At 38.3% G+C, this 24,605-nt stretch overlaps 1 protein-coding gene across 3 annotated transcripts; it reads right to left on the bottom strand.

The window, feature by feature from the left end:
• Window positions 1–1,585: 1,585 nt before the first annotated feature.
• On the bottom strand, window positions 1,586–24,605 carry SNAP23 (synaptosome associated protein 23). Of its 3 annotated transcripts, none has more exons than XM_052782206.1 (8): window positions 24,460–24,605; window positions 14,352–14,457; window positions 13,741–13,782; window positions 11,868–11,916; window positions 11,254–11,371; window positions 7,656–7,808; window positions 6,933–7,077; window positions 1,586–4,323 (listed from the first exon to the last, which is right to left on the bottom strand). In XM_052782206.1, exons 2-8 carry the CDS (start codon window positions 14,406–14,408, stop codon window positions 4,258–4,260), a joined length of 630 nt encoding a protein of 209 aa, XP_052638166.1. In that variant the 5' UTR covers window positions 14,409–14,457; window positions 24,460–24,605; the 3' UTR covers window positions 1,586–4,257. The 3 variants fall into 3 exon arrangements, with proteins under 3 accessions (XP_052638166.1, XP_052638168.1, XP_052638167.1); XM_052782208.1 differs by lacking the exon at window positions 24,460–24,605 and adding an exon at window positions 24,082–24,104; XM_052782207.1 differs by lacking the exon at window positions 24,460–24,605 and adding an exon at window positions 23,943–23,961.

The raw sequence follows: 24,605 nt of genomic DNA, 5'->3' as shown, positions 1-24,605 counted from the left end.
TGCAGTTAGCATTGCTATAAAAAAAAAACAAACCTTAACTTTCTTGAATAATTCCAAAAGTAGTAAGTCAACATTTCTCTTATGTGATCACTAGTACACTTAGAAACCTCTTAATTACTCATTGTTAGGCTCCTTTGCTACCTTGGAGTTGACAGCTATCAAAAATTTTTTTAAAAGGGGGACAACAACCGTACAAAATACTGAATGGTGCTAAGTTAGTCCTGGATTAACCAAATTCGTTCCAGAAGACTATTCCTGTTTCAATTAAAAAAAAAAAAAACACCACACACGCTGGCTGATGTCCTCACATGTTTTAGCTCACAGCAATAAAAACTGTGACTAAGTCACTTAGTAGAACAGTTCTATACATTTCAGCACTGTATGTAATCTGTTCAGAGTTTTACATTGGGAGTTTCAGTTTTCCCTTCTTACCACACCCCCTCTACAAGTGACACTATAAAACAATTTTATTTCCATGCACAATTACACTTGCAGCTTTTTAGTTTTGGAATTATTGAGGTAGAAAATGTTACCCTAGTTAACAATATAAACCATTCATGTATTTTTTTTTTTCAGATCTGTATCACTTGCTCTCAATTTTCCATTGCAGTAAGATACACTTTTCATCCATCTATTCAATCAACATTTAGATAGTCCATTGCTGTTTCAAGTGCAGCAAAGATGAATTAGCAACTGCAAGTCAGTGCATTGTGTAAACAGCAAACTGTTTCACCACATAGCCTTCACAGAGGAAATTTCTGCAAGTTGCTGCACAAGCAGCATGTGCTGCAGTTCATACTATAGCTACCCCTGTGTTAAGAGGTTTAACTCATCTTTCATCAAGGAGTAGGCTAGCTTGAATTTACTAATTACTATCATTTAAGTGTATCCATGGGACACATGCTGCATGCTCAGAATAGTTACATATGCAGGCTGTCCCTAATTTTTTTTTTTTCCTAGTTACTGGTAGAAATATACTATATGAGAAGTACTTCTTCCAAGCCACTCCCAGATACACTATTCTCTCTTACAGCTCAAAACCACTGCAAGTCAACACAAGTCTGTCTTCCCCCCAAGCATTCTGGGAATCTCAGGCTGTACTATCAGAGAAAATACAATTTTAATTGCCTCAAGTGAATTGCATTGGCAGTAGGGTGAATTACTAGATTTCCCCTACTGGACTAAGTATTTGCTAGGCATCTGTTACCGATACTTGACTGGAAAGGTTTTGGTTTTTTTTTTTTTTTTTTTTTTTTTTTTTTTTTCTTTTCACTTAGTTCCTTTACCATCCTGAAGTGTAGTTCCCATGTCAAAATTGCAGTCTTTCAAAGAAGAGATGGACACATTTCATAGGTTGAAGTTAGATGATGTTGATTATGCAGGGATGAAAACTGGAGTGTTAAGAAAGATCACAGTATTCCTGTCTTCCCAACCACACCCATTCCTTTGTTAGCATTAGGATTTCTGTGAGATAAAAATAGAAGGGAAACTTCCTAGTTGCATAGTAGCAGCTAGTTCTGCCAAGTTTTTCAAGGACAGGAAACTAAACAAAGACATTTCTAAGTGAAAATAGTTTTAAAACACATTCAGTTATAAAAGTATGTATTTTTTGTGCACAATATATAATTTTAACAATCAAAAGCAGAAACTGTAAACCTTCATTCTTAATAGCATTCAGAAATACAAAGACGTACAAGTGTTGATTCCATCCCATAGATATGGAAATTAAACATCTATTCTACAGACAACAGTAAGACAATCCAAGAAGCAGACTGTGTTTTTCACTAACATAACGGCACCAACTCCCTCATGGATTTGGCTCTTGCTGCCTCAGAAAATAGTATTGATATTTCGCTAGTACTCAAGCTTAGAGTCTTAGAAATTAATTTCCTCGTATGGTATTCATTGCAATATTACGATTCTGATACAGCAATCACAGCATTCTCTCAGCCAACATGCTAATTTGTTGTTAGAGCTCAGGGAAATCAAGAACATGGACTTGTAATGGCAAGGGAGAAAAACATTCCAATGTTTGGAATGTCCAAATGCTACAGAGCAGGTTTGCACTGTTGTAAGCAAAATAAGGTAACCCCTTTAGTCTTCTGGTCCAGGAGACAATCATTATTAAATAATGTATACTTTGCTTTTACAACCAGCAGCAAATATTCCTTCAGTTAACCTGAAGTTTGTAAGAAGGAAAAAAAAAAGTATACAACTCCCATATGCTTTCCCATTCAAATGCTTGTTAGAAATCTACTACGCAATGTTCTTAAAAGTACTCTTTGCTACTTGTGTTTTTAAGCACATAATCTTAATTTACTAATGGGGTAGATAGTGAGCTTTTAAAATTAATTACCTTTCCAACAACTACAGCCAAACAGAAGCCAACACACACTACTGAAGTATCCAGTCCCCTAAAAATGACATTACCTTATTCACATAAGGCAGTCTGCCACTGCCCTATTTACTACACGCAGCAGCTCCATCCTTTGGTCAGTTTTTTGTTGTGTTGGGGTTTTTTTGGGGGGTGGTTTTTTTTTCTTTAAATATCAAGTTGTCCTGGGATTGAACTGAGAATACACCAGTAATACTGATTGTATTTCTACTAAAAAGAAAACAAAACACTTAACACTGTTTGTCTTGTATTTCAGCAGATTAGTGTCATCTCTCTAGCCCTGGGATTCATTATTAATGGCTACAGGATACTTGTGGACTGTCCTTCCAAAAAAAGCCACCCCATAATGCTATTAGTTCTAATTATTCCTCCAATCAATTTGGTTTGAAGATTTTTACCATCCAACCTTGAGTATCACAGGTTATTCCAAAGCACCATTTTCACCTTTAAAACAGGTATAATACATTGCTGTGTGGAGTTAAAATTATACAGGTCACTTGCAATTTACTTGCCAAAAAAAAAATTTCAAGAATTCTGGGATAAATCTGATTATATTACAGTAAAACCAAACTGGTTTTCTTCTTACCTCACCTGGTCAGAAACTCCTCTATTCTGCAACAGAACAGGAACATTTTAGTTGCAAGCAACGTGAACATGTAGTATTTCCAATTGCCAGTCCCAAAGTCTGCAATAATAAACCAGTCAGGAATCTATTTAGAACTAGTTTATTTAGAACTAGCATACAGTTCTTGAATAGGTAGTGCTTCCTCCAGACTGTGACAAAGAAGGTTCACAATAAGCTTCTCTGTTTTCAATAGGTTTAAGAAGCTCCCCCAAAGTCACTGCTGAGAGCAAACTCTGCACCAGATCTCAGTCATTATTTTGCACTGGAGAAAGGCATAAAATGAACTCCAGTGAAAACTGGCCAAAACAGAATCTGAATCTGGATGTGAAAAAGCTGCATGCTTTTTTCTTCCAGTTAGGATGCATCATTCAAACACTTAAAAGTTAACTTTTAGATGAGGGGCATAAAATTTTCCATCAAATAAATACTTTAGGGAGACAGTTTTATTTTCTTCTACTCACATGGGCATGGGGTTCAGATCAGGTATATATACACAAAACAAGTATTATCAGAACAATGCAGCATGATTTCCTAGTCATGGCCTCCAAACCGATGTCAATTTACAGTAAAGAAACGGAAACCTGTATATCCCTCTAGTTACCTTTACATTAAAGTTCATGTGGTTAGGAAGTGTTTTAAAGCCCTCAACCCACAAGTAGTAAGCAGTGGGCCTCTTCAATTCCGTAATCCACAAACTCAATCCCAAACAAATCATGTGGTTTGGATTGTAAAACTATGGTTAGCCTGCTAGAGATACAAGTCAGACAATATTCACCAAGTCCCTATTTTAGTGAACACACTCAATTTATGAGGTATTTCAAACAGTGCAAAGTGCCCTCTCCAACTTTCCACAACTGTGAATTCAGGTTACCCTGCTTCTTCAGCTTCAATAAAGGACTGTATTTTGGGTGCAGGGGCAAAAAAAAAAAAAAAAAAAAATACTGGGATGGGGAATAAAACATGCAAGAATATTCTCAAAGCCATAACACTTTTAGCCCTGAGCAGTTTAAAGAAAGTGAAGGCAGATGAGTAGGAAGAAGTTATGTTGGCTGCTTTCTTGGAGTCAAGGCCATGTGTACATGAGTCAATAAAAAAATAAAAGAAAATTAATCCCTATAGAAAGGGTACTGCTTCATTTTTCCCAGACCCTCTTATTTCAGAATAGGAGAATTTTCACAGATTCATGAATACGGTGGCTTGCAGCTGGAGAGACAGTGTCATTCAACAACAGCAGGCTTTAATTGTCAATTAGTTTCTTGGCTCTGATGTTGGCTTGCTCAATGCGTTCCCTGTTTGTATCGGCCTGAAAGAGAGCAATTCATAGGTCATTTGCAAACTTCATGCAAAACAATTTAAAAATTCAAATGGACATGAACTTCTGAATTGCAGGATATTAGCATTATGGTAGACAGAAGAAAAGCAACTTGGAAGCTGGAAGTATTTTTAGCCAGCATATGCTGTCAATTTTGGCAGAAACGTAATCAGGAGAAATAGTTTTTAGTCTTTAGCTGACCCTCACAACATACAGCAGCTTGCCTCATCAAGTCAGGAAGAGTATTAACAGAACAAGGGGATAAAAATTCCCTCTCTCCAAGTGTTTAGACATCTTAAGGACCTCTACGGGCAGCTTTGTGGCTATGGACTAGAAGTAATAGTCAAAACTGGAAGTGACTTATGGGCATAAAGTCAGAATTATTTTGCTTAGTGCAAAGCCCTGGTTTTCATCCACACACCCTCCAGTGTCCTAGTGTCATAGTATGGTATCTGTAAGAAAACCACTTTATTTTATAATTGGTTTACTATTATAAAGCATCAAAAGTCAGCCACAGCATTTAGGCTGAACAAATGTCAAAAGACGGTTTTAGTGAAACATACTATAAGAAGCTTCGAAATAAATTCCCCAATTATCCAGCCTGCAATGGGAATGAGCAGGAGGGGTAATAAGCACAAAACTAGCCTCTGCCCTCACCATGAGGAATGGAACTCCCGAGAAGCTCTACCTGTGCCAAGTATCAGCCATTTCACACCTTCATACTGCAATGGCCTAGGAAGAGGACATTGGCAGTTCAAGCCCTTCCCTCCTGTTCTTTCCTTCCTGTCCTTTGGGTCAAGGGTTGGGGAAGGGCAGGAATCTACTACAGAAAACAGAGAATCTAACCTGTTAACAACACTTTGTAAACACATTGGTCTAACTACTAGATCTTTTTAAGAAAAAAAGTCAGTAACATAAGCTTTTATTAGGGGTTTATTCAGACTAGGAGTCCTGCATAACACTGCAGGCTACCAAAAGTCACCCACTCAAGCCTCTATGCTTCCCAGGTGAGTTGGAATCTTTAATTTTTTAAAAAATAAAAATAAAAGCATCAACTTTATTAAGTTAAGCTTAATACTGCTCTTTGTTTCTTTATATGATACTGTCCTTTGGAGATTTACCCTCAATGTTTTGATTTGGTTTCCACACTGTTAACTAGATTTAAAAACAGTTATCAGCAGAAAAGGATTAATTTAAATATCCTGAGACAGGTTGCCAGTCTCAAAGCCAGGAATTGCACTTTCATTTTTATTGCTGTTTTGTAAAGCAATCCTAACTCGTTTACATCATATTCTAATAGTAAGACTTGATCACCAAGATTTATTCAGACCACTAAAATGAAAGACCATCAGGCCAAAACAGGTGCTTGAAACTACCAGAAACACTACTGCTAAAACCAGTAATTCCCACTTGCAGTTAAATCGACCAGGCAGTTTTCCATCCACTTTATAAGCTGTAAGAACTTCACACCTAATTTTAAACTCCAATTAAATTTTCTAGTGTTCTTTAAAATGTTTGACTGCTTTTACTTGATAATCACCTCAGATCTGCAGTTTCAGGGAACAGTGAAAGACAATTAAGGCATCCTCTATAAGATCACGTTGATTGGCCTTATTAATACCAGAACCCCTAAATTACTAGACAAAATTGAGATGCTGACATATGTACAACCAGCATTTAGGTCAGACTAGCTCTGTATGTTTGAGAACATTCCATTCCCCTTGCTTTTAACCCTACTGGGCATTTCATGAGATCTTTGACTTCCCATTTCGTCTTATTTCTGTAATTTTACAGCAATTGGTGTTCACTTCTGCTTTTTTTATATCTTTAATATACACTATTCATTAAAGCTTGCATTTCCTTTCTTAACCAGGATGCCTGTAAAAGAACTTCTATTCATTTCAGAATATGGGAATTTCTAAAATAAAGCAAACTTCCTCATAAGTTGCCCTCTGAAAGAAAACCCCCCAAAACATATTTATATATACGATTCCTCTGTTTTTGGAAGTTAATCTTTAAAGCAATAAAATAAAAAAATAAAAAAAGATGTTACTGGCTGTGACTAGCTTCATGTGCACATGAGTGCAGACCATGTCCCTGTGCACTTATAAAACCTAATATTCCAAAGTCTCCCCAGCCCCAATATTAACTGTCCATGAGAATGAGGGTAATAAGTTACCTGTGTTTTATTTTACACTCAATAACTATAGTGACTTTTTAGGAATTCCAGAAGAATCTTGTTATTGTTAAAAATACCTATTCCCTACCACGTACAAGATTCCCTGCAAGCAACAATCCCCCAGTTACACCTCCAGTAAATGTTTGCCCTCTTGGTCCAATCAAGTTTAGTTGTTTTCAGAGTAAGCAGTGACGTGTGCTGTATTTTTAGGTTTCCTGACACTCTGAAGCATTTGAATTTTCAGCTATGTACCCAGATACCAAAATCTATCTCTTGTTCAAAACACTGCAACCTAGAGGATGGTATAAATCTTAATACATATTTACTGCAAATACAGGCAGATAGGACAGTGAGCCCATTCCTTAGAATTTCTCAGTTAACAACCTCTAAGCTGAAGGCAGAGCACACCTTTGACACTTACCTTTACATTTATCCGGTCTATTTGTTTATTCTGGGCATCAATCTCATTGCCCATATCCAAAGCCATGTTTTTCAAATTCCCAAGAATGTTTCCCACTTGAGCAAGATTTTCATCCATTTCATCTTCTCTGGCATCATTTGTTATCCTGCTCAAATAATTAAGACAAGGTTTCCAAGAATCAAGAACTTGCTTTTCCCTACCCTAAATTTACTTTAATAGAAATTGTTTGTTGCACAGTTATCTGACAAGCAATGTATTCAAGCCAAGGTATGTTTTTCCCCTTTTAAAACCCCATGTATTCCAAGCAAGCAGCCCACCAAAAAAGGTGCTAAGCTAACCACTATTTCAAAAATAGCCTTAGAATTTAAAGTAACAGCTACCAGAGGAAGTTTAAGACATGAGTTTGTCTCAAATATACTTTATGACAACAGAAGTCCTTGATATTTTTAAGTCCCCCCAATAACTGAGCACTAAACTCTATAATCCTCACATTCAGAAACAGACTGATAATACAACCACCATAAAAAAAAAAAGTGTAAGATAAGCACTACAATACTGAAAGTGTAGGTGTCTGCCATCTCCTCTCCAAGCAGTAACAATTCCTCCAAGCAGTGGTAAAAAACTTACTATTTAGCAACTTCACCTAAAATGCATCTGAAAGTAGGTGACAACCGGTAACATAGGATTTCTGCTTTTGAGATTGAGAAATATGAAGAAGCACACCTTGTAATATATCCGCCACTTGGTCCTCCAGAAGTCTGAGGCTGCTGCTGATTTATACTTCTTGGTTGCATGGATATTACATGATCTGCCGAGTTCTCCGTTCCATCTCCCCAGGTTGCTCTGTATGCCTTGCTAGCCTCAAAGTTCTTCGTCCTAATCCGTAAAAATAAGAAATCTGAACTGCTACGTCAGAAATATGGCTTCCTGACTGAAGTTCTGTATTAATCTAGGATTTTCAGAAACAATTGTCTTGTGCCTGAAAGAGATTACATCTTGTATAGACAAAGCCTTGTTCATACAATACAATTTCTTGTATCCGGATAGTACAAACATAACTGAGTTACTCTAGGGACAGTGATTAATTTGGTGTTAACCTTTAATACAAGCACAGTCATTTCCTTAAAGTAATATACCTTACCAGAAGAGGGGAATCTTATGACAGTGACAGGAAAGCTTACACTGTCATAAGATAAAGTTGCATTTACAACAGGACTTAGTCTAGAGTCAGGATTAGTTACTTCTCAGGGAAGAAATGGGGATGAAGGAAAAAAACTCCCTCAAATACAAATAGCTACACTATGCAAGAGAACCATTACTGGTTTTTGTCAAACATTTTCTGCTGCCAAGTCTTTCTCTTTAAAGTTAATGTTTCTCAGGTTAATTTTGATTATGAAACAACAGTGATCATGTTTAAATAGCTCCTTCATTCTGCAATTCCATTATAATAACTCCATTAAAGTGACAAACCAACTTACCATTACACTTTTACCACATCATTCAGAAGAGAAAAAAAATTAAAGAAAGCACACTGACATGAAGCAAGAATCCCAGACCCACAAAAGCAAGAGGGGAAGAAAACATAACAGGAAAAATAGCTGATCTAAATTGGGGTCAGTTCCCATGAACCCTAAAGAACATATTTTGAGAATGTTATTCTCATGTTCACCTTGTTTGCTTGCATTTTCAGGTTTAAGCTAGAAAATCCAGACTCCACTGCCACTTTTCTGCTTCTTTAAAAGCCTGTGAAGGGAAATCTGTAGTGTGTTTCAGTACATCTAACTTTACAGTTAGAGGTAATCAATTTCTATATCTGTAGTGCCTTTTAGTAGCCCAGATGTTTCACATCTGAAGAGGTATGAAATTAGCTGTAATGAAGAAGTATTCCCCTCATTCTGGCATTTATGTAATTGAAAAGGGAAACTGTATTTCATAGGTCAGATCCTATGAAAAGTAATCTAGTATGAATACATCAAGGGGAAGAAGTAGAATACTTTCTCAGTTCATAATGGAACTGTTACACCCAGGAGAACCCTGAAGAAACCTAAACTAGTCAATTCTAGCTCCTTGTGCATACACAGGCTTAAAGATCTCTAAGTTTACTGCAACTAGATTGAGCATTATATCTTAATCTCATTCATACTAAAGCCACAACAACAGGAGAGCTTTACGTGCTTGGCTTTTGGATTAGCAAAGTCTTTGGTGCCAGAGGTAACTAAGGAATTTATTGAACAAAAACAAATGGCCTGAAAACTACTTGCACATCTGAAGTAGACAACTAGAAACAGATTTGTTGCTCAAACTAAGCACAGTTAAGAACAAAGCATCTCACCACCTGATTTTTTTTAAGAGCTGTTTTTCAAATTACTACACATTCACTTTTCTTATGTTTCATTTATGTAAGAGTAAGGCAATTTATACAACCTGTCAAACCAGCAAGGGCTCAAGCAGTTCAACATTTCCACAGCTAATAGTAATTAACATTTTCTATTCACATCAGTATTACAATACATCACAGTCACAAGGCGACCTGCATGCAGACGTCATGCACGTGCAAGCACAAATCCAATAGAAGCATCACTTCAGACAACTGGTTAAATGTACATCTGCACTAAGATGACTGACCTTGTTCTAAAATCCGCTTTCACCAGTTAAGTGAATACAGCTTCTTATCCTAGTCTTCATTTTTAGAAAGCAAGCATCAGTGTTAGGAGAGAATAGAGAAGAAAGAATAGTAAAGACCAGCAAATAGGTAAATTGTTATTAGTACATAGATTATATTAGTGTACTGCCAGTATTTTATGTTTTCACAAAGCTTTTATAAACAATCTAAGCCTAGGAGAAATGAGAAAAGCAATATTTAATTCAGCAAGCGTTGTAATTTAGCTTTACGAAAAAAATGAAAAGCTTTGGAGATAACTGGTTGACAAATAACTCTGACATTGACAGAAAAACTGATGTACCGGTTGATATATGAAAGGCATTCACAGTTCCTTCTTCAGTGCCCTCTACTTAGCTAGTAGATTTTTCTGCACATTACTGCCCTTTTTGGTACACAACTCTATTTCTTTTATTGTTATCTGTATATTTGGAGTGCCACAAGAGTTCACAAATTCTAAGCTTACTTAGTGTCAATAAGCTGCTTAGCTTTGGTGAAATAAGACCGTCAACTACAGAAAACAAAGACTGAGTGTGTCAAAATGCTCAAAGTCCATCAGCTTGGTAAAACTAATGCAAAGCAGTAAGCACACCTATCCAGAGTTCAGGACAGAACTATCTGCCTTTTCAAGGTACTAAAGCTCCAAGACTTTCAGCCTTAGAAGCCACATTCATACCTATCCTAAATGATCCTCAAAGTATTATTCTGGTGGATAAGCAGACTCAGCTACTCCAAGGAATTTTTACCTAAATTTCTGCTACCTCTCAGTTGAATAAGGTCGTTTTTGCTCATGTTAGAGAACTAAAAAAGAACACACACACTATTCACTTCAGTGTTCACACTCTTAAAGTAACTTATTTCTCCTTTACATGGAAGAACTATGATCACATCCAATTCACACAAATCAATTTGATACTTTGCTGCTTAAAGATAAAGCTAGCACACCTCCAAAAAATAAGTATTGTTTTCCTTATAATACTGATTTCTGATCATTGTTTAGGCTGTTTAGGTGTTTAGAAGTACAAATCAAGTGCCATACAAAAGACCAGCTTACTCTTAACTGACTTGGATATGGGAGCCATAACACTGATGTTATAAAGATACTGTGAAGCAGGTCTGCAAGCATTTATGTAGTCACTAGCAAAAGATTAAAGCTTTAACACTAATGTCTGTTCTCCCACTATCTTCCTCCCAAAAGCACAAACATTTTTTAAATGCCTAGAGAACCAATATTACTTTCCTTCTCTGAAACAGAAGTTTTCTTGCTTTTAAGTTACTACAAAGCTGCAAAAAAATTATTTTTGGAGTTAAATTTCTAACAGACAGGCACTTACATATAGCTGTTTGCAGTCCAGTTTGTTCTTATCTGTATGGACATTGATAGTATTCTATTAAATATAAACTTTAAGGAGATTAGGGCACAATTGTGCATTATACAGCAGCTATATTTACAGTGAAAGTGGCACAATATATGGTTAGATGCAAGTAAGCTTTAGCTACTCTCACACAATATTAAAAGGGTGCACCTCTACAAACCAAAACAGTCAACTTCCCTAGAGATTCAGCATTTTTTAATTAGCTCTTTTATTAGATACCATCTTCCAGTACAGTAGCTATTGGGAATATTCTAGAACTTCACACCCAAGTACCAATTTAACTGACCTGTTACAAGGACAGACACAGAGCCCACAACATTTGTTGAGCTCTGTCAGTGTCTTCTCAGCTTCTCTCATATCCTTATTTATCTGGTCCATGCCTTCTTCTATGCGATTTAGTTGTTCTGGAAGAGAAACAAGTAACCTGAATAAACAGATTTGGGGAAGGTGGCGGTGGCATATTAACATTTCTTTCAAGCAGGAACTTACAAGTTTCAGTTCCATCTTTATACCAAGACTAATGCCTTTTTTCTTTCCTGCTTTCTGGGATTTTTTTTTTTTTTAATTTTTTAACAAAGATATTAAGTGATGTTTTGTTTACTACATTTAAAATATTTTCCCCTATCCTTAGAGCATCACAGTTACATTCATACTATTGTGGAAAGGAAAGCCTTCTGTAGTAGAGTTGTATTACATTGTAACTAACATGGTCTCTCAACTACTTTAAAACCTCTTTTAAATACTACAAAGACATGGGAATAACCAATTAGCAAATCTCATTTTCACATAAGTAGTCTTTAATAAGCCTTTAGTTTCAGCAACAACTCTTGAATGATCATCCTTTTTCTTACAGTCATAAAATTGATTTTTAGTGTTAGAGAGGAAGAATGAAGAACTCACCTCCCTGTTCATCCAGCATGGTGATAGTTTTGATACCGACATCCTGGGACTGCAGAAAGAAATGTATTTGCAGATATAAAACCAGATTTCAATACAGCAGTGCAAAACCAGGCCATCTCTATAGTAAATTTGATAAGCCAACCAAGTTCATAATAAAACTCTGTGCCAGGAATAATTTCTGTAGCAAAGCTATGCTAAGTTTCAAATTAGATCCTATGTTAGGCTGATAATAATCTCACCTGTTACACTATCACAATTGGTGGGGTGTTTTCTGAGTTGGGTTTTTTTGTTTGTTTGTTTGGTTTTTTTTTTTACATTACAACAAGATGATAAAATTTATTGTAATACTCAGATTGAACTATGACAATGTCAAGCTAAAAAAGTAAACCTAGCTGTGTTTTGTTTTGAAGAGTGGCATTTAGTTCATTCTTTATCCCTACACCCTTCAAGAGGGCTGACAAGGCCTTTAGTCCTGGAAGCCAGAATAAAAGAAAACAAAACAAAGCCTGCAAAATCATTTTTGCAAATTCAGCAGAAGAGATCAGGAAGAAAATAGCCCATCTCTAGTTTTAGAAACAAGCAAAAGAAATCAGCAGCGAGGAATATACCACAGTACAAGTCTTTGCTGGCTCAAAGTCTTGAATCTAGCCATGGAAGTTCCACCCATGCTTTACTGTAATCTGGCAGCACAGAACTGTCTATGGCAGGAATCATTTTATGTTCTATGAATCACCAAACTATGATACCAAGAGAAATTATGTCAGCTTATTAGATGTTCTTAACGTTTTTCATCTGAGAGATGCTCATTAGGCTATGCTGATTCAAATGCTTCACTGGTTACAGTAGCATCTTCAGTTCCACAGCAGCCTGCCACTGTCTGGACAGTGAGTACAGGCTCTAAAGCAGTAATGATCAAACACTTTAGGGTCCGTATTAATTGGATTATTTTTTAGTGTTCTCACACTGACAATAAATTGTCTCAAGTCTTCAGCACTAAAAGTCTGGGCAATAACTTTGAAAGGCATTACTGCTTAGTCTCTGGATTCCCATTTGTCTATGGCATATCCAAGTACTAGCAGAATTGTCTTGCTGAACCAGTTAAGCTTTAAGTCTACCAGAGCTGACTATCAGCCATGTTATCTTACTCCCTACCAACAGGACGATCTATATTTTTTGAAATTACAGTATCAAAAGTAAACTTTCAGTCATTTTTACACTGGGGCATGCAAGCCATAACAGTGTAGAGGAACAGATTCCTCACACAATGTCACCTAGATAAACCCGAAATACACATTTATTTGTTTCAAGTCATATACAAGGGTGTTAAAGAGTTTCATCATCATATTTAACTATCTTTAAAGTTAAAACTGATGAACAGATTGTAAGAAAGTATATGCAGAGCTACTTTTGTTTAGAACCAAAAGCAGCCCTACCCTCTACTACCCCACCCAACTGAGCCCTACCCTCCTCCTCAAAGCAAGACATTTTCACACTGTTTGCAGGTCAAGCGAGCTAAAAGACAAATGAATGTCTTTTGAATGAAGCAAGTGATACAGCAGCCAAAGCCATAACTGACCATCACAGAAGACTTCTTATAACTCATCTGTAACATCTGGAGATCAGGCCATTTTGTTTAAGAGGAAAACAGGTAAAAAGGATATTGATCCTTCTGTGATCTGACTTTACATAATGTTTTTCACATTATGTTTAAATCATTCCAACTCTACTACTGAATTAAAGCAGCAACTTCTAATAATGAAGTATGTGTCTCAAAAGTTTGAGAAAGACAAAAAGTAAGATCACTTTGTGATAGTTAACATGCTGTTTCTTATACTTCAATAACTCCCCAGGGAATTCAAAAGCTTTTCCTTACCTCAATGGCCAAGCCAAGAATCCTCCTTGTGCTTTCCAAAGACTAGAAAGATAATTTTAAAGCGAGTGTGTTAACAGTATATATCAGTGTCTGAAAGTAATATTTACCAGTTCATTGCAGTAAGGCAACTAATATACAAAGGTTCATCAGCCTGTCTATATGTAATACACGCTACAACACAGTCATAGTGGCAGCATACTAGAGTTTATTCAGTAGCTAGTAAACCCTTTGTTTTTAGTACTTGCTAGTACTTTGCTTATCCCATTGGAAGGTCATTATAAAAGAAAATATATTCAAATGAATTTTAGTTAAAAAAAGTCATGAAGTATCAACATAATTAAGAATAAGATAGGTACCCAGCCTGCACTGTCTCAGTAATCAGGACTGGGTGATCACTACTCAGTCAAGTAGGTGGCTTTACAATTCAGAAGTTTAAATTCATTCTTTCTTTTAGGAGTAGTCTTCACTCCAGTAATTACCAAGTAAAGGAAGAGTTTGAAACATTCAGCTATACCCTTGCAGAATCACTACCCTAGACTGTCTTTATTTTTAAAAGACATTGTAATCTTTGCAGATAAGTACTGTAATCCCAGGCTTCCTACAACATTTACCTCATCCGTGACCTGGTTGGCCCTCAGCTGAATTTCTTCAGGCGATAGTTCAGCCATGATGAGGAACTATTACTTGTAAGTAATCACACTAAAGAGAATCTTCCCCCTGTAATAAGAGATAGCAGTTAAGCATCAGAATTATCCTTTTATCAGTGTTTTTAGTTGAAACTAGAAGACAGGTCAAAGAATGAAAGCCTACACATTTCATTCTGCTTAGTATAGCACCTGGTTAGGACTAGAAAGCACTAAAAGTATTGTTCAGCTGATATGACATAATGAGGAGCTAAAAGAAATCCAGGAACAATCCGTATGTGAAATAGTTTCCTTTCCAAGACTTGGCTTCCTAAACACTTTTGGAAAATTCTATCTACTGTTAGTTTAAGGTAAAAAAAAAAAAATCAGGAAATAAAGTCTTAAAATAAAAAGCTTCTCCATGTTGGAAAAGCACATTGGTTTACCCAGTAATCCAGAAAAGAAATTCATTAAGGCATTTAAGTTACTAGCATAAGCTTGAAATCCCTCAAATGGAAGGGGAAGAACACTTCAACAGATAGTCAGAAGGGGAAACACTTTCACAGCACAGGAAACACCAAGCACCGTAGAAGGATTCCAGTAACACTCTAGAAATAGTTGTTCTTACGGTATGGTGAATCTCTCAAATGCAAAACGATCTGCAAAAGTTTTAAATGGTATGTCTGCAACTCCAGCAAAGGTTTTCAAAACTACCTTTCTCATAATAAAGATAGGATCAAGATTTTCATAACTGAAGTCCCAACACATCATGACTTAACTTTTGCTATGAACAGGAGATATATTGTTGCCTGAAGAGACAAGAGGAAAAAGCAAGCCCATCAATAAGTGTATTCTTATTAGAGCCAGGTTTTCAGAGCTAAGAATCTGCATTTTTATTGGAGGAACGGTAATAAAGCCAGCATCCCTAGCAATGGGAAAACAGAGCTCCCAGGCTATACAAGAATTTAATGAGATAGCAGGTGAACTGAGTAATAAGAGGATTTTTTTTTTTTTTAAGAATTTTCCCCTTAACTTTAGATTAATTCTTGCTCTTTCACAAGTAGCTTCCAATTAAATTCACATTATCCATTGAGACCACGCCAAACATCCTGCTTGACCAACAGAACTACGTTCCATTTTTCCCTACAAGATCAATATTTTAGAATGCATAACATTAGTAACTGCTCCTAGAAGGGCAAATTCATGCAGATTCACCCAGCTGTTAGCTAAAGAAGGATGTTGTTCACCGCTCTTTGCAGGAAGTGTGCATACCTCTGAGGGTGAATTGAAATCAAGACACCTAATCCTTTATACCTAATCCCTTACAGCTGAAGTACTTCAGGATTTAGAGAATATTTCAGCAGGTCTGGTCTTTAGCACCTAACTTAGCTCCTCAGCCTAAGAGTATGGCTCTAAGAGGTTTATCCAAGTAGGTGTCAACAGAAGTTAGTTTTTGCCATCGCTAAAAAAAACACACCAAAACCTCAGACATTCTCACACAGGGCCTCTAATACCTCAGTTTGAAGTACTCTAATCTCACTATATAATCACGGAGTTATCTTTTCATTCACAGGCTTAAGCTCCTTTCATGAGGTTTATTTAGGGCAGCTCAGTCCCAACTTTGAATTTGGGAATGCCCTTCAAGCTGGTTTGCACAGCTAAGGACCAGTAAAGCAGGGACAGGGAGTAAAGGACCTATTTTCACTGAATTAGATTAAGCATAGGAAAATGACATCAAGCTGATTCTTTGGGTTAAGATCTCACATTTACTTAATATTCAGAAACAGGATAAAATTTCAATTATCTAGCTGCACTGAACAAGCAATATCTGGATTACTGTAATTGTTGCAGGCTTGGCCAGCCTTTCCCTACTTTGGGTGCCATACAGTCAGGCACTTCTGCAGCTTGGAGCCATAAAACACGTCTCATCTTGGACAGCAAAAGAGATATCATGTCCCCACCCTATGAACACAACAGCTTGCCAAGAATCCCATTGTAACTGCAGAACAGGGCCGGAAAAACAGCTGTACTCCCAGAGCGATCTGGAGATTTCTTTTGCAGCAGCCCTGGTGTCCTGCTTCCCTTTGCAGCTGTGGTTTCAGGCTACCCAGGAGTTCACATACCAGCATAAGCACAACTGCTGGCCTTATGTAACCCTAGCTCAGAAGCTGTATTTGAGTTACCCAAGAGCCATACTGCAGCCAACACTACACAACACAATAACAGTTTCTTTGCTTTTGAGACAAGGGCATGAAAATAATATTCTCAAACATGCATAAGATGGATTTGTTTATAAAATAAGTCTTTAATGGGTAATAAGACTCTTACCTTTGAACAGATGTTTGCAAATACATTATACTACTACCTTCATGTTGAGAAAGCACTCAAAATCTGAAGAAGAATGCATACTTTATTAGGCCAGATACCGAGTTTTGTGTTTTATACAATAATGCCAGAATGCTGTCCTGTGCCACTAGAACCACAAGTTCATGGAGAAGCCATTGAAAAACAAGCCAGCAGTGAGACTGAAAAAGGAGAAGGAAGGAGACAGTCAGCACTTCCAACTCCCAAGCCAGTAATTCTTGGTGGTACAGTTTGGAAGGTAACATACTACTGGAAGCTGACAGTCATGAATTAATTTCAGGACTGAAGCTCACATACACTATACTAAATTCACCCTGGGCTTGACAACCACAATATTAATAAAGTCCTATGAAAGAGAATGCCATGTTGAAATCTGATAGTAATTACACGAAGAGACATAGCAATTACACGAAAAGCTACTTCATGTACTATTAGCTATCAAACTATTCCCACCAACTTTGTCCTATTTATGTTAGCTCACTAAGGAACTAGCAATCCATTGACACAAATAAATCACTACTAACACACTAAAGCAGAAAGTGTCTGAAGTTGTATCTGACACCAGACAATGGCTTGAAAACACAAGCACTTGCCACTGAATCTACCAGTTCTAACAGATGACAGAAAAGCTTTGCTTTCCCCTAGCTTGCTCACAGCTTCCTGAAAAACTCAGCTGCCAGACAGCAAGAAGTTCTATGGAAACCCACAGCATTACTCCCACTTTCCCCCTAAATCAATGGTATTTGGTCTTGAAACTGTTAATGAGTTGACCTAACAATGAAGCAATCCAGCTGCAAGATAGGAAGGAAAAAAACCTTTCTGCACAGCAGACACCCATAATACAGAGCAAAAAAGTTACTTGCAGGATTCCTCAAAGCTGAGGTATGCATGTGCTTACCTTCTGATGCTCATATTTGGACACCTGTTGTGTTTTGCCTCTTGTGAGATGAAAACATAATCTATAGTGTAGTTCATATGCTCAATTTACAATTACTAGGATAACTGACCTATGTGGGAGGAAGCTAAGTAAAACCACTCAAAACACTTTGTTAAAAGACAATGTTCTGACAATCTTATCAAGGATAATAGGGTACAGCTACTTGCTGGTCTTTTCTGATGATTTCTTGAGGTCTTACATCACTGAAAACAGTGACAGAACCTTTCTTTCTCTAGACTTCCCAGCAAGCTTACCCACCTTCACTTTTCAGCCATTGCCATTAGAGCTATGTAAAACAAGATTGCATTTCCCTCTTAACAGGTTTAAGAAAGCATGCTTTTTGAATTGGTTTGACTATAATGTCTGTTTAAAGCTGAATATCCCAAACTGATGCATTAGACTCCAAAAAGCTGTAGTTTTATTCCCATTAGTTTATACAACTGAGTTGGCCAGCATTGCTTTTGTAAACACACACACACACAACCTGCACAATAGCTCTGCAGAAGAAGTTAGTGCCATGAGGCAGAACAGAAAGAGACATTCCCTAGGCAGTCACAAAAAGACTTCTCACTACACAGCAGTTTAACATCCAAAAAAGCACACAGGAGTAATTGAGAAGAAACCAAATATTTCCAAAAAAGCCTGTTTCCAAAGATGGAGATATACGCTTGATAGCTGCCTAATTGGAATAGCTGGAACATAATAGGTGACTTTATTGCAAGGTATATCTAAAGAAGTTAGAACACCCAAGATGAGGCCATTTGTATTGAAAGAATAGCTTGGCTATTCTAACAGAACACAGTATACATACATAAAGAAAGGATATTCATTCCCCCATCTTTCTGCCTAGGAATCATAAAGCACCCACTGAGGCATCCAGCTCTTAAGTTAATGGTATATGGCAAAATGATTTTATATCCAAGACATTAAGATTCCTTAATAAAGACAAAATATTCAGGGAGAAAATACCTGGCATGGCTAAAGTGTTCCTGGCATGTATTTTTATTATAATGTAAGACTTGCTAAGGTAAGCATTTATTTTAATATCAGTGCTCAGTGCCTTTTTTCTTTGCTTTCCCTCTCCTACCATTTTTAAAATCCTAGCCACAAAGTAACCAAAGAAAAAAAGAAGACAGCCTACAAAGAGACTTCGTAATTATATTACAACAACATTCTGCTATTTTAGTTTATTTTCCCTCTAGAGTGGTAAGTTTTAAACAAGAAACTAATGTGCCTAAATACAAAGTAGAACTCCTTTAAAGAAGGACATAATGTCAGCTGTATTTACTTTTTTTAAAGCAGAGTACTCTGCAGTACTTACTCCATTACCAAACTGCAAGTATTAAACACATTTCAGTGCAACTCCGCCTCTACTCCTTGCATAGGAAAACCTGACAGCTACAAAGTATGCAGAACTAAGCTTGCTACAAAAACACATTTTCTTGAAGTAATGGGCCTCATGAAACTTTCCTACCAGGAAACTTAGAAGACTACAACACATTCATCATATTAACTATCACAGTCTTATAAAAAGGAAGATTCATCAAGAAACAAGAGCAGCAAGGAAATAAATGCAGGGCCTGCAAATCATAAGAATCTGTCTTTTCTGCCATGTTTTGTTTTGGAAATGGTGGGGGCAGAAGAAGTTCTTTGAAATTCCAATTCCAAACACAAGCTTTAGATAAGATATTATCTCTTCACAAGACTACTCATATTGTGCTAAGCCATTTTATAAGCTCACTATTATAATGCATATTAAAATTAGGATATTACAGTCCAAGCCAGTTGAGGATGGATTAGGCTTAAGTTACTTCTATCCCTTGGAAAAAGGGAACAATAAAGTAAGGGAAATAAATTTATGTCTGTACAGACATTTTTTCCATTTACTATGCATTTACTCATGGCTCCAAAAACCCTGAAAAATCTTCAATTCACTCTCCTATGTGAAGTTGTTAGGCTGGAGAAGACTGAGGAAAAGACATAGCAAAGGTGATTTTACAGAACTGTTTAAAACCTCAGGGTATTTCCTGCAAAAGAATGAGGTATATGACACACACTTTTGGGCTGACTTTAGCATGGTGCCAGACCTATTGAAAGCATCATTGGCTTAGAGATCTTAATTTGATTAATCAACACACCCATACAGCAGCTGGAGCATTTTAGTAGGTTCTTTGTCTAACCTGAAAAAACTGGAAGGTGATACAGATTGATGCGAGCTATGGCTATGTCTATGTTAGCAGTAGGGTGATCCCAGGAGAGTGCAGAGCAAACTTTCATTTGGGGAAAGCGCTGCTCACATTACCACATTTCAGATGGACCAGTCACAAGTATTTAATCAGAGTTCTGCCCCAACCCCAACTACTGAATTGGGAGCTAACACCTGCCAAGTCATAACTTTCATAAGACTGAGAGCAATAGAAGCAAATTTAGTGTTAACAATACCCACATGTCTGCATGTGTAAGTCTCCAGTTTAAGATATCTGCTTGTGATCAGAAAGCTAAGACAATATAATTTTATCCAAAAGCAGCTCTCTGGCTGGGATTCCCTGAGAATAGGCACATTAGAAAATTTGGGGAAAAAAAACCCCCACAAACCCGATATTTGAATTGACAGAGCCCCAAGGTCAAAGTACTGTTTTATGCAGCCAGCAAAAACGTAGTCATCTTTGCCACCCATCTTCCCAGAGCACACAGTAAAAAATTAACATGAAATCTTTCTTTCTTGTCTCTGTCATTGGTCTAAGATACTCCTCTGCACCACTAAGGGTTTTTCTTACAAGTGTTTTCTTTTTCATTCAGAATTACTTGTAAACTGGATGCCAGCTATTTATGCCAACATTCAGTTTCCAATGTAAACAAGTTTCAAAAGCCATTACAACAGTGAGTGTAATGCATAGTCTTTTCAAGGGGTTTCCAATCCCAATAATCTTCTGAGGCTTATAAGACACTTCCAAGGTAATGAAAGCTCTAGTAGGCAATTTACATGCTGTTTGAATATGCTTTTCTTCAGCACTAGCCGAGAAGCAATTCTAAGGCTTATTAGCTCTAGAAAAGAAGAAAATTTACTTCCTTGTTTTACAACAGTCTTGGCATATTGAGGCTGTGCTACCCAAAGCACTCAAAATCCATAAGAATTTTTTGTCTTACCGATCTTTGTGATTTAAACCAACTACAGGGTACCACAAGGCCTAATAAAGTGCTTGCTCAGCTGCAATTACACAGCCAACATCTGGAAAGGACTGTAGCCAGGGAGAGGCTGTCAGAAGTGACAAGTTTTCTTAAGCCAGACAGGTCTACTTGCACCAGACCAATAAATTGTTCTGATTGCTTGCACTTTCACAAACCCACCTTGAATGATCATAAGATTTTTGTCCAGCATCTCTGGCTGACATGCAGCAGTTTTGTGCCTCTGACAGACTGAATGCATTCCAGAAATTTGTCATACATCGATCACATTTGCTAAATATCATAAATTAATTCCTTACCATCTAGGGGTCCTCTATTTGAGCCTAGCCCCTTCTCTATCAAGTTATGCTTCTAATCAATATCACAAACTTTTCTTCCTCCTTCACTGATAACTCCAAACTAGAAGTCAAGCACAAACATTTCCTTTTTTTCCTGTTAAGGATATTTTGATAACATCAATAACAGACACCAGGCTGTGCCTTGGTACCTGGTTCCCTAAATGGAGAATGTTAGGGGTCCACAATTTTGAGTAAATGTTGTGGTTTAACCCCAACCAGCAACTAAGCACCACACAGCTGCTCACTCACTTCCCCCCTCCCCCCCCCGCAGTGGGATGGGTGAGAGAATCGGGAAAAGAAGTAGAACTCGTGGGTTGAGATAAGAATGGTTTAATAGAACAGAAAAGAAAAAACTAATAATGATAACACTAATAAAATGACAACAGTAATAATAAAAGGACTGGAATAAACAAGTGATGCACAGTGCAATTGCTCACCACCCACCAACCGACACCCAGTTAGTTCTCGAGCAGTGATCCCCCCAGCCCCACTCCCTGCAGTTTATATGCTGGGCATGATGTCACATGGTATGGAACACCCTGTCGGCCAGTTTGGGTCAGCTGCCCTGGCTGCGTCCCCTCCCAGCTTCTTGTGCCCCTCCAGCCTTCTTGCTGGCTGGGCATGAGAAGCCGAAAAATCCTTGACTTTAGACTAAACATTACTTAGCAACAACCGAAACCATCAGTGTGTTATCAACATTCTTCTCATACCTAACTCAAAAACATAGCACTATACCAGCTACTAGGAAGACAATTAACTCTATCCCAGCTGAAACCAGGACAGTAGGAAGTAAAGTGAGAGAAGAAACAAGCATAATACTTTTGGCCATGGAAGACAATAGCTGTGAGAGCTGACAGTTGGTGTAAGATTCTCTCTTTAATGCCAAAACCATAAAGTTTATTAAGTTTGCCTTCTTGAATATTTTTTTTTTCCTCTCTCTCAAAAGACCTATTTCCAAGCTGTGAATGAAAACCACGTAACTCCTACAAAGTGTTCCAGCAAGACTCCATGCTTATATCTTCATGTTGTTTTCCTCTTCAAAATCTAGTGAAAGGTTCTGGCAGTCAGGAATTAAATGTTGCCGAGTTGAGTGGAAAACTTTCATACATATACATCCAAGTTACTCATTTTTATGAAGTAATGATAAGAAAGAATCCCACCCTTTCTATTTCCAAATGACTACATTTGACTACCTCTTCATATCAGATAAATCAGAAAGTAATACTTCTACTTTATCCTTTTAACATAATCCACTAGTAAGAATACCAAAGTATTAAACCTTAAAATCCTACAATTCCCAGTTCACTAGTTCTTTCCTTGGACATTTCATATACATACCAGGGAAGAAATTTTAAATAATAGCTACTAACCAATACATCCAAAAGTATGGTTGACAAATGCAGCCTATGCCCCCTTTTGGGTAATTTTACCACAAAGGTAGGGACCAGGAGATGACACAACCCTGCTGTTGCAGCAACTGACTGAAAGCCAGTATCTCACGACCTATACTTTTAGCCATCAGCAAATTGGTACAGCCTCAGGTGATCACAGATGCTCCCTCAGTTTCTTATCTTGTAAAGCAAGTTGTTGCCTTCCCCAAAAGACAAAAAAATTCATGAAATAATATTCTTAGAAAAATGTGAACATTAGTTCTGAAATTTCTGTGCATTCTTGCAAAGATTAAAAATTAGAGTGTTTATAAATTAGATGGCTTTGTATTGAGGGTTTCTTTTTTTGTTGTTCTTTCAAATTCTTCATATCACTAATGTAGAAGGAGTTGTTTTGTTAAAACCCTTCCTTAACACAAACAGTTACCCTACTTATTAGTCAGCTGAAATTCAGCCCAGCTAATGCAGGGTGGTACAAGGTATCAGCATCAGAATGTACTCCTCCATATGATATGCCTACAAGATAAATGAATAAAGCATCTGTGACCCTGGGGAAAGAGGCCAGGGCCCAAGAACAAGACACTAGTCTGCATGCTTCCTGCTTTCTCTTATCAGCTTCCTGAACACACTGCACAGAGAATAGGCGCTAGTAATGCCACCTCCTCTGTGCAGTGTGTTCAGTTCTATATTCATCTCAACAATTCATTTTTGTCCCTGGAAAAGCCTCGTGATGCCTCCTCCAAATTAGTTACTGGCCAACACAAATTAACAATCAACCCTAGATCCACATACAGACAGCAACAGATTCCATTTCTTCTAATGACACGGACCATGCTACATAACAAGCTACTTCAAAAACTGCAGAGCAGGGGAGGTCAGGCATATAGGTTGGTTACTAGACCGACAGTAAGCAATTAATTGCTCAAGTCAATGAATCAAGCAATTGACATCATAGGAGGCTTTTGCTTTGTCCCTAAACACCTTCCTACATAGCTGTTCTCTCTGCAGCACAGAAACAGGTTTGTTTATGAAGAATTAAAGTAACACCCAGCTGCTTAGTTCTGAACACTGATCATCTACTGCCCTTTTTAAGAGAGTGAAAAAGAGGAAGGTAGCTAGAGAAGTTGCATAAAGAAATTTCCCAAGTTTCTTAAGCTCATTTGTTTAGGTTGACAAATCATGCGTGTTGTTTTGATAACCTTCACTGTATGAAGCAGAAGTAAAAGTGAAAAAAGGTGAAAGAAAAAGTGAAAAAACAAAGCTGACTCTTCATTAGCTTCACAGAAGTGCCAAGGGCATCAAGGTTTACAGTTAAGAGAAGCACAAAAGCACAGGTTACTTCTGATGCTTATTGTTTACCACGTACCACAACAGCATCTCACCGACTAGTCTAAAGGCAGCTGGGCATAACGCAAGCTGACGAAGGCGTAGCAAGAGGCAGGTTTTGTCCCGTACCCCACTAACAACTCAACTCGAGGGCTCTCACCAAGCCACTAAAAAAATACCTGGAAACGGCGCTGACCCCCCCCTCGCAGGGGAGGGCCGGGTGAGGCCTCCCAGCACCGAGGGGACGCCGAGGCGGGGGCTTGGAGGGCCCTCCCGGGCCGCCCGGACCCCCACCAGGCCGCGTCCCGGCCGCCCGGTTACCCCGCGCTGACTCGCAGGCCCGGCGGCCGAGGCAGGGCAGCACCCGCTGGGCCAGCGCGGCCGGGACCGCCCCGTCCCGTCCCACGGAGGCCCCCACCGGCCCCCGAGCCCGCCCCGCACGGGGCGCTACGCGGCAGGGAGGCGGCCACAGACCGGATCCGCCAGCCGGCTGCCCCGCCCGGGCAAGCCCAAACCGCCGTACACTTACCGGCAGCGCCGCCGCCGCCGCCACTCACCTCACGGCCCACAGCCGCCACCCTCGAACCGAGCCGAGCCGAGCCACGCCGTGCTGAGCCGCCCCTTTAAGAGCCCATGTCCCGCCCGTCCCCGGTGCCGACCGCCGACCTGCGAGCTAGTCACTGCCCGTCCCCCGGAAGCGAGA

This window comes from Harpia harpyja, chromosome 3 (genome assembly GCF_026419915.1).
Source record: "Harpia harpyja isolate bHarHar1 chromosome 3, bHarHar1 primary haplotype, whole genome shotgun sequence".
NCBI lineage: Eukaryota > Metazoa > Chordata > Aves > Accipitriformes > Accipitridae > Harpia > Harpia harpyja.
Note: the sequence above shows the minus strand (reverse complement) of the source record. Positions and strands in the feature narration are given on the sequence as shown.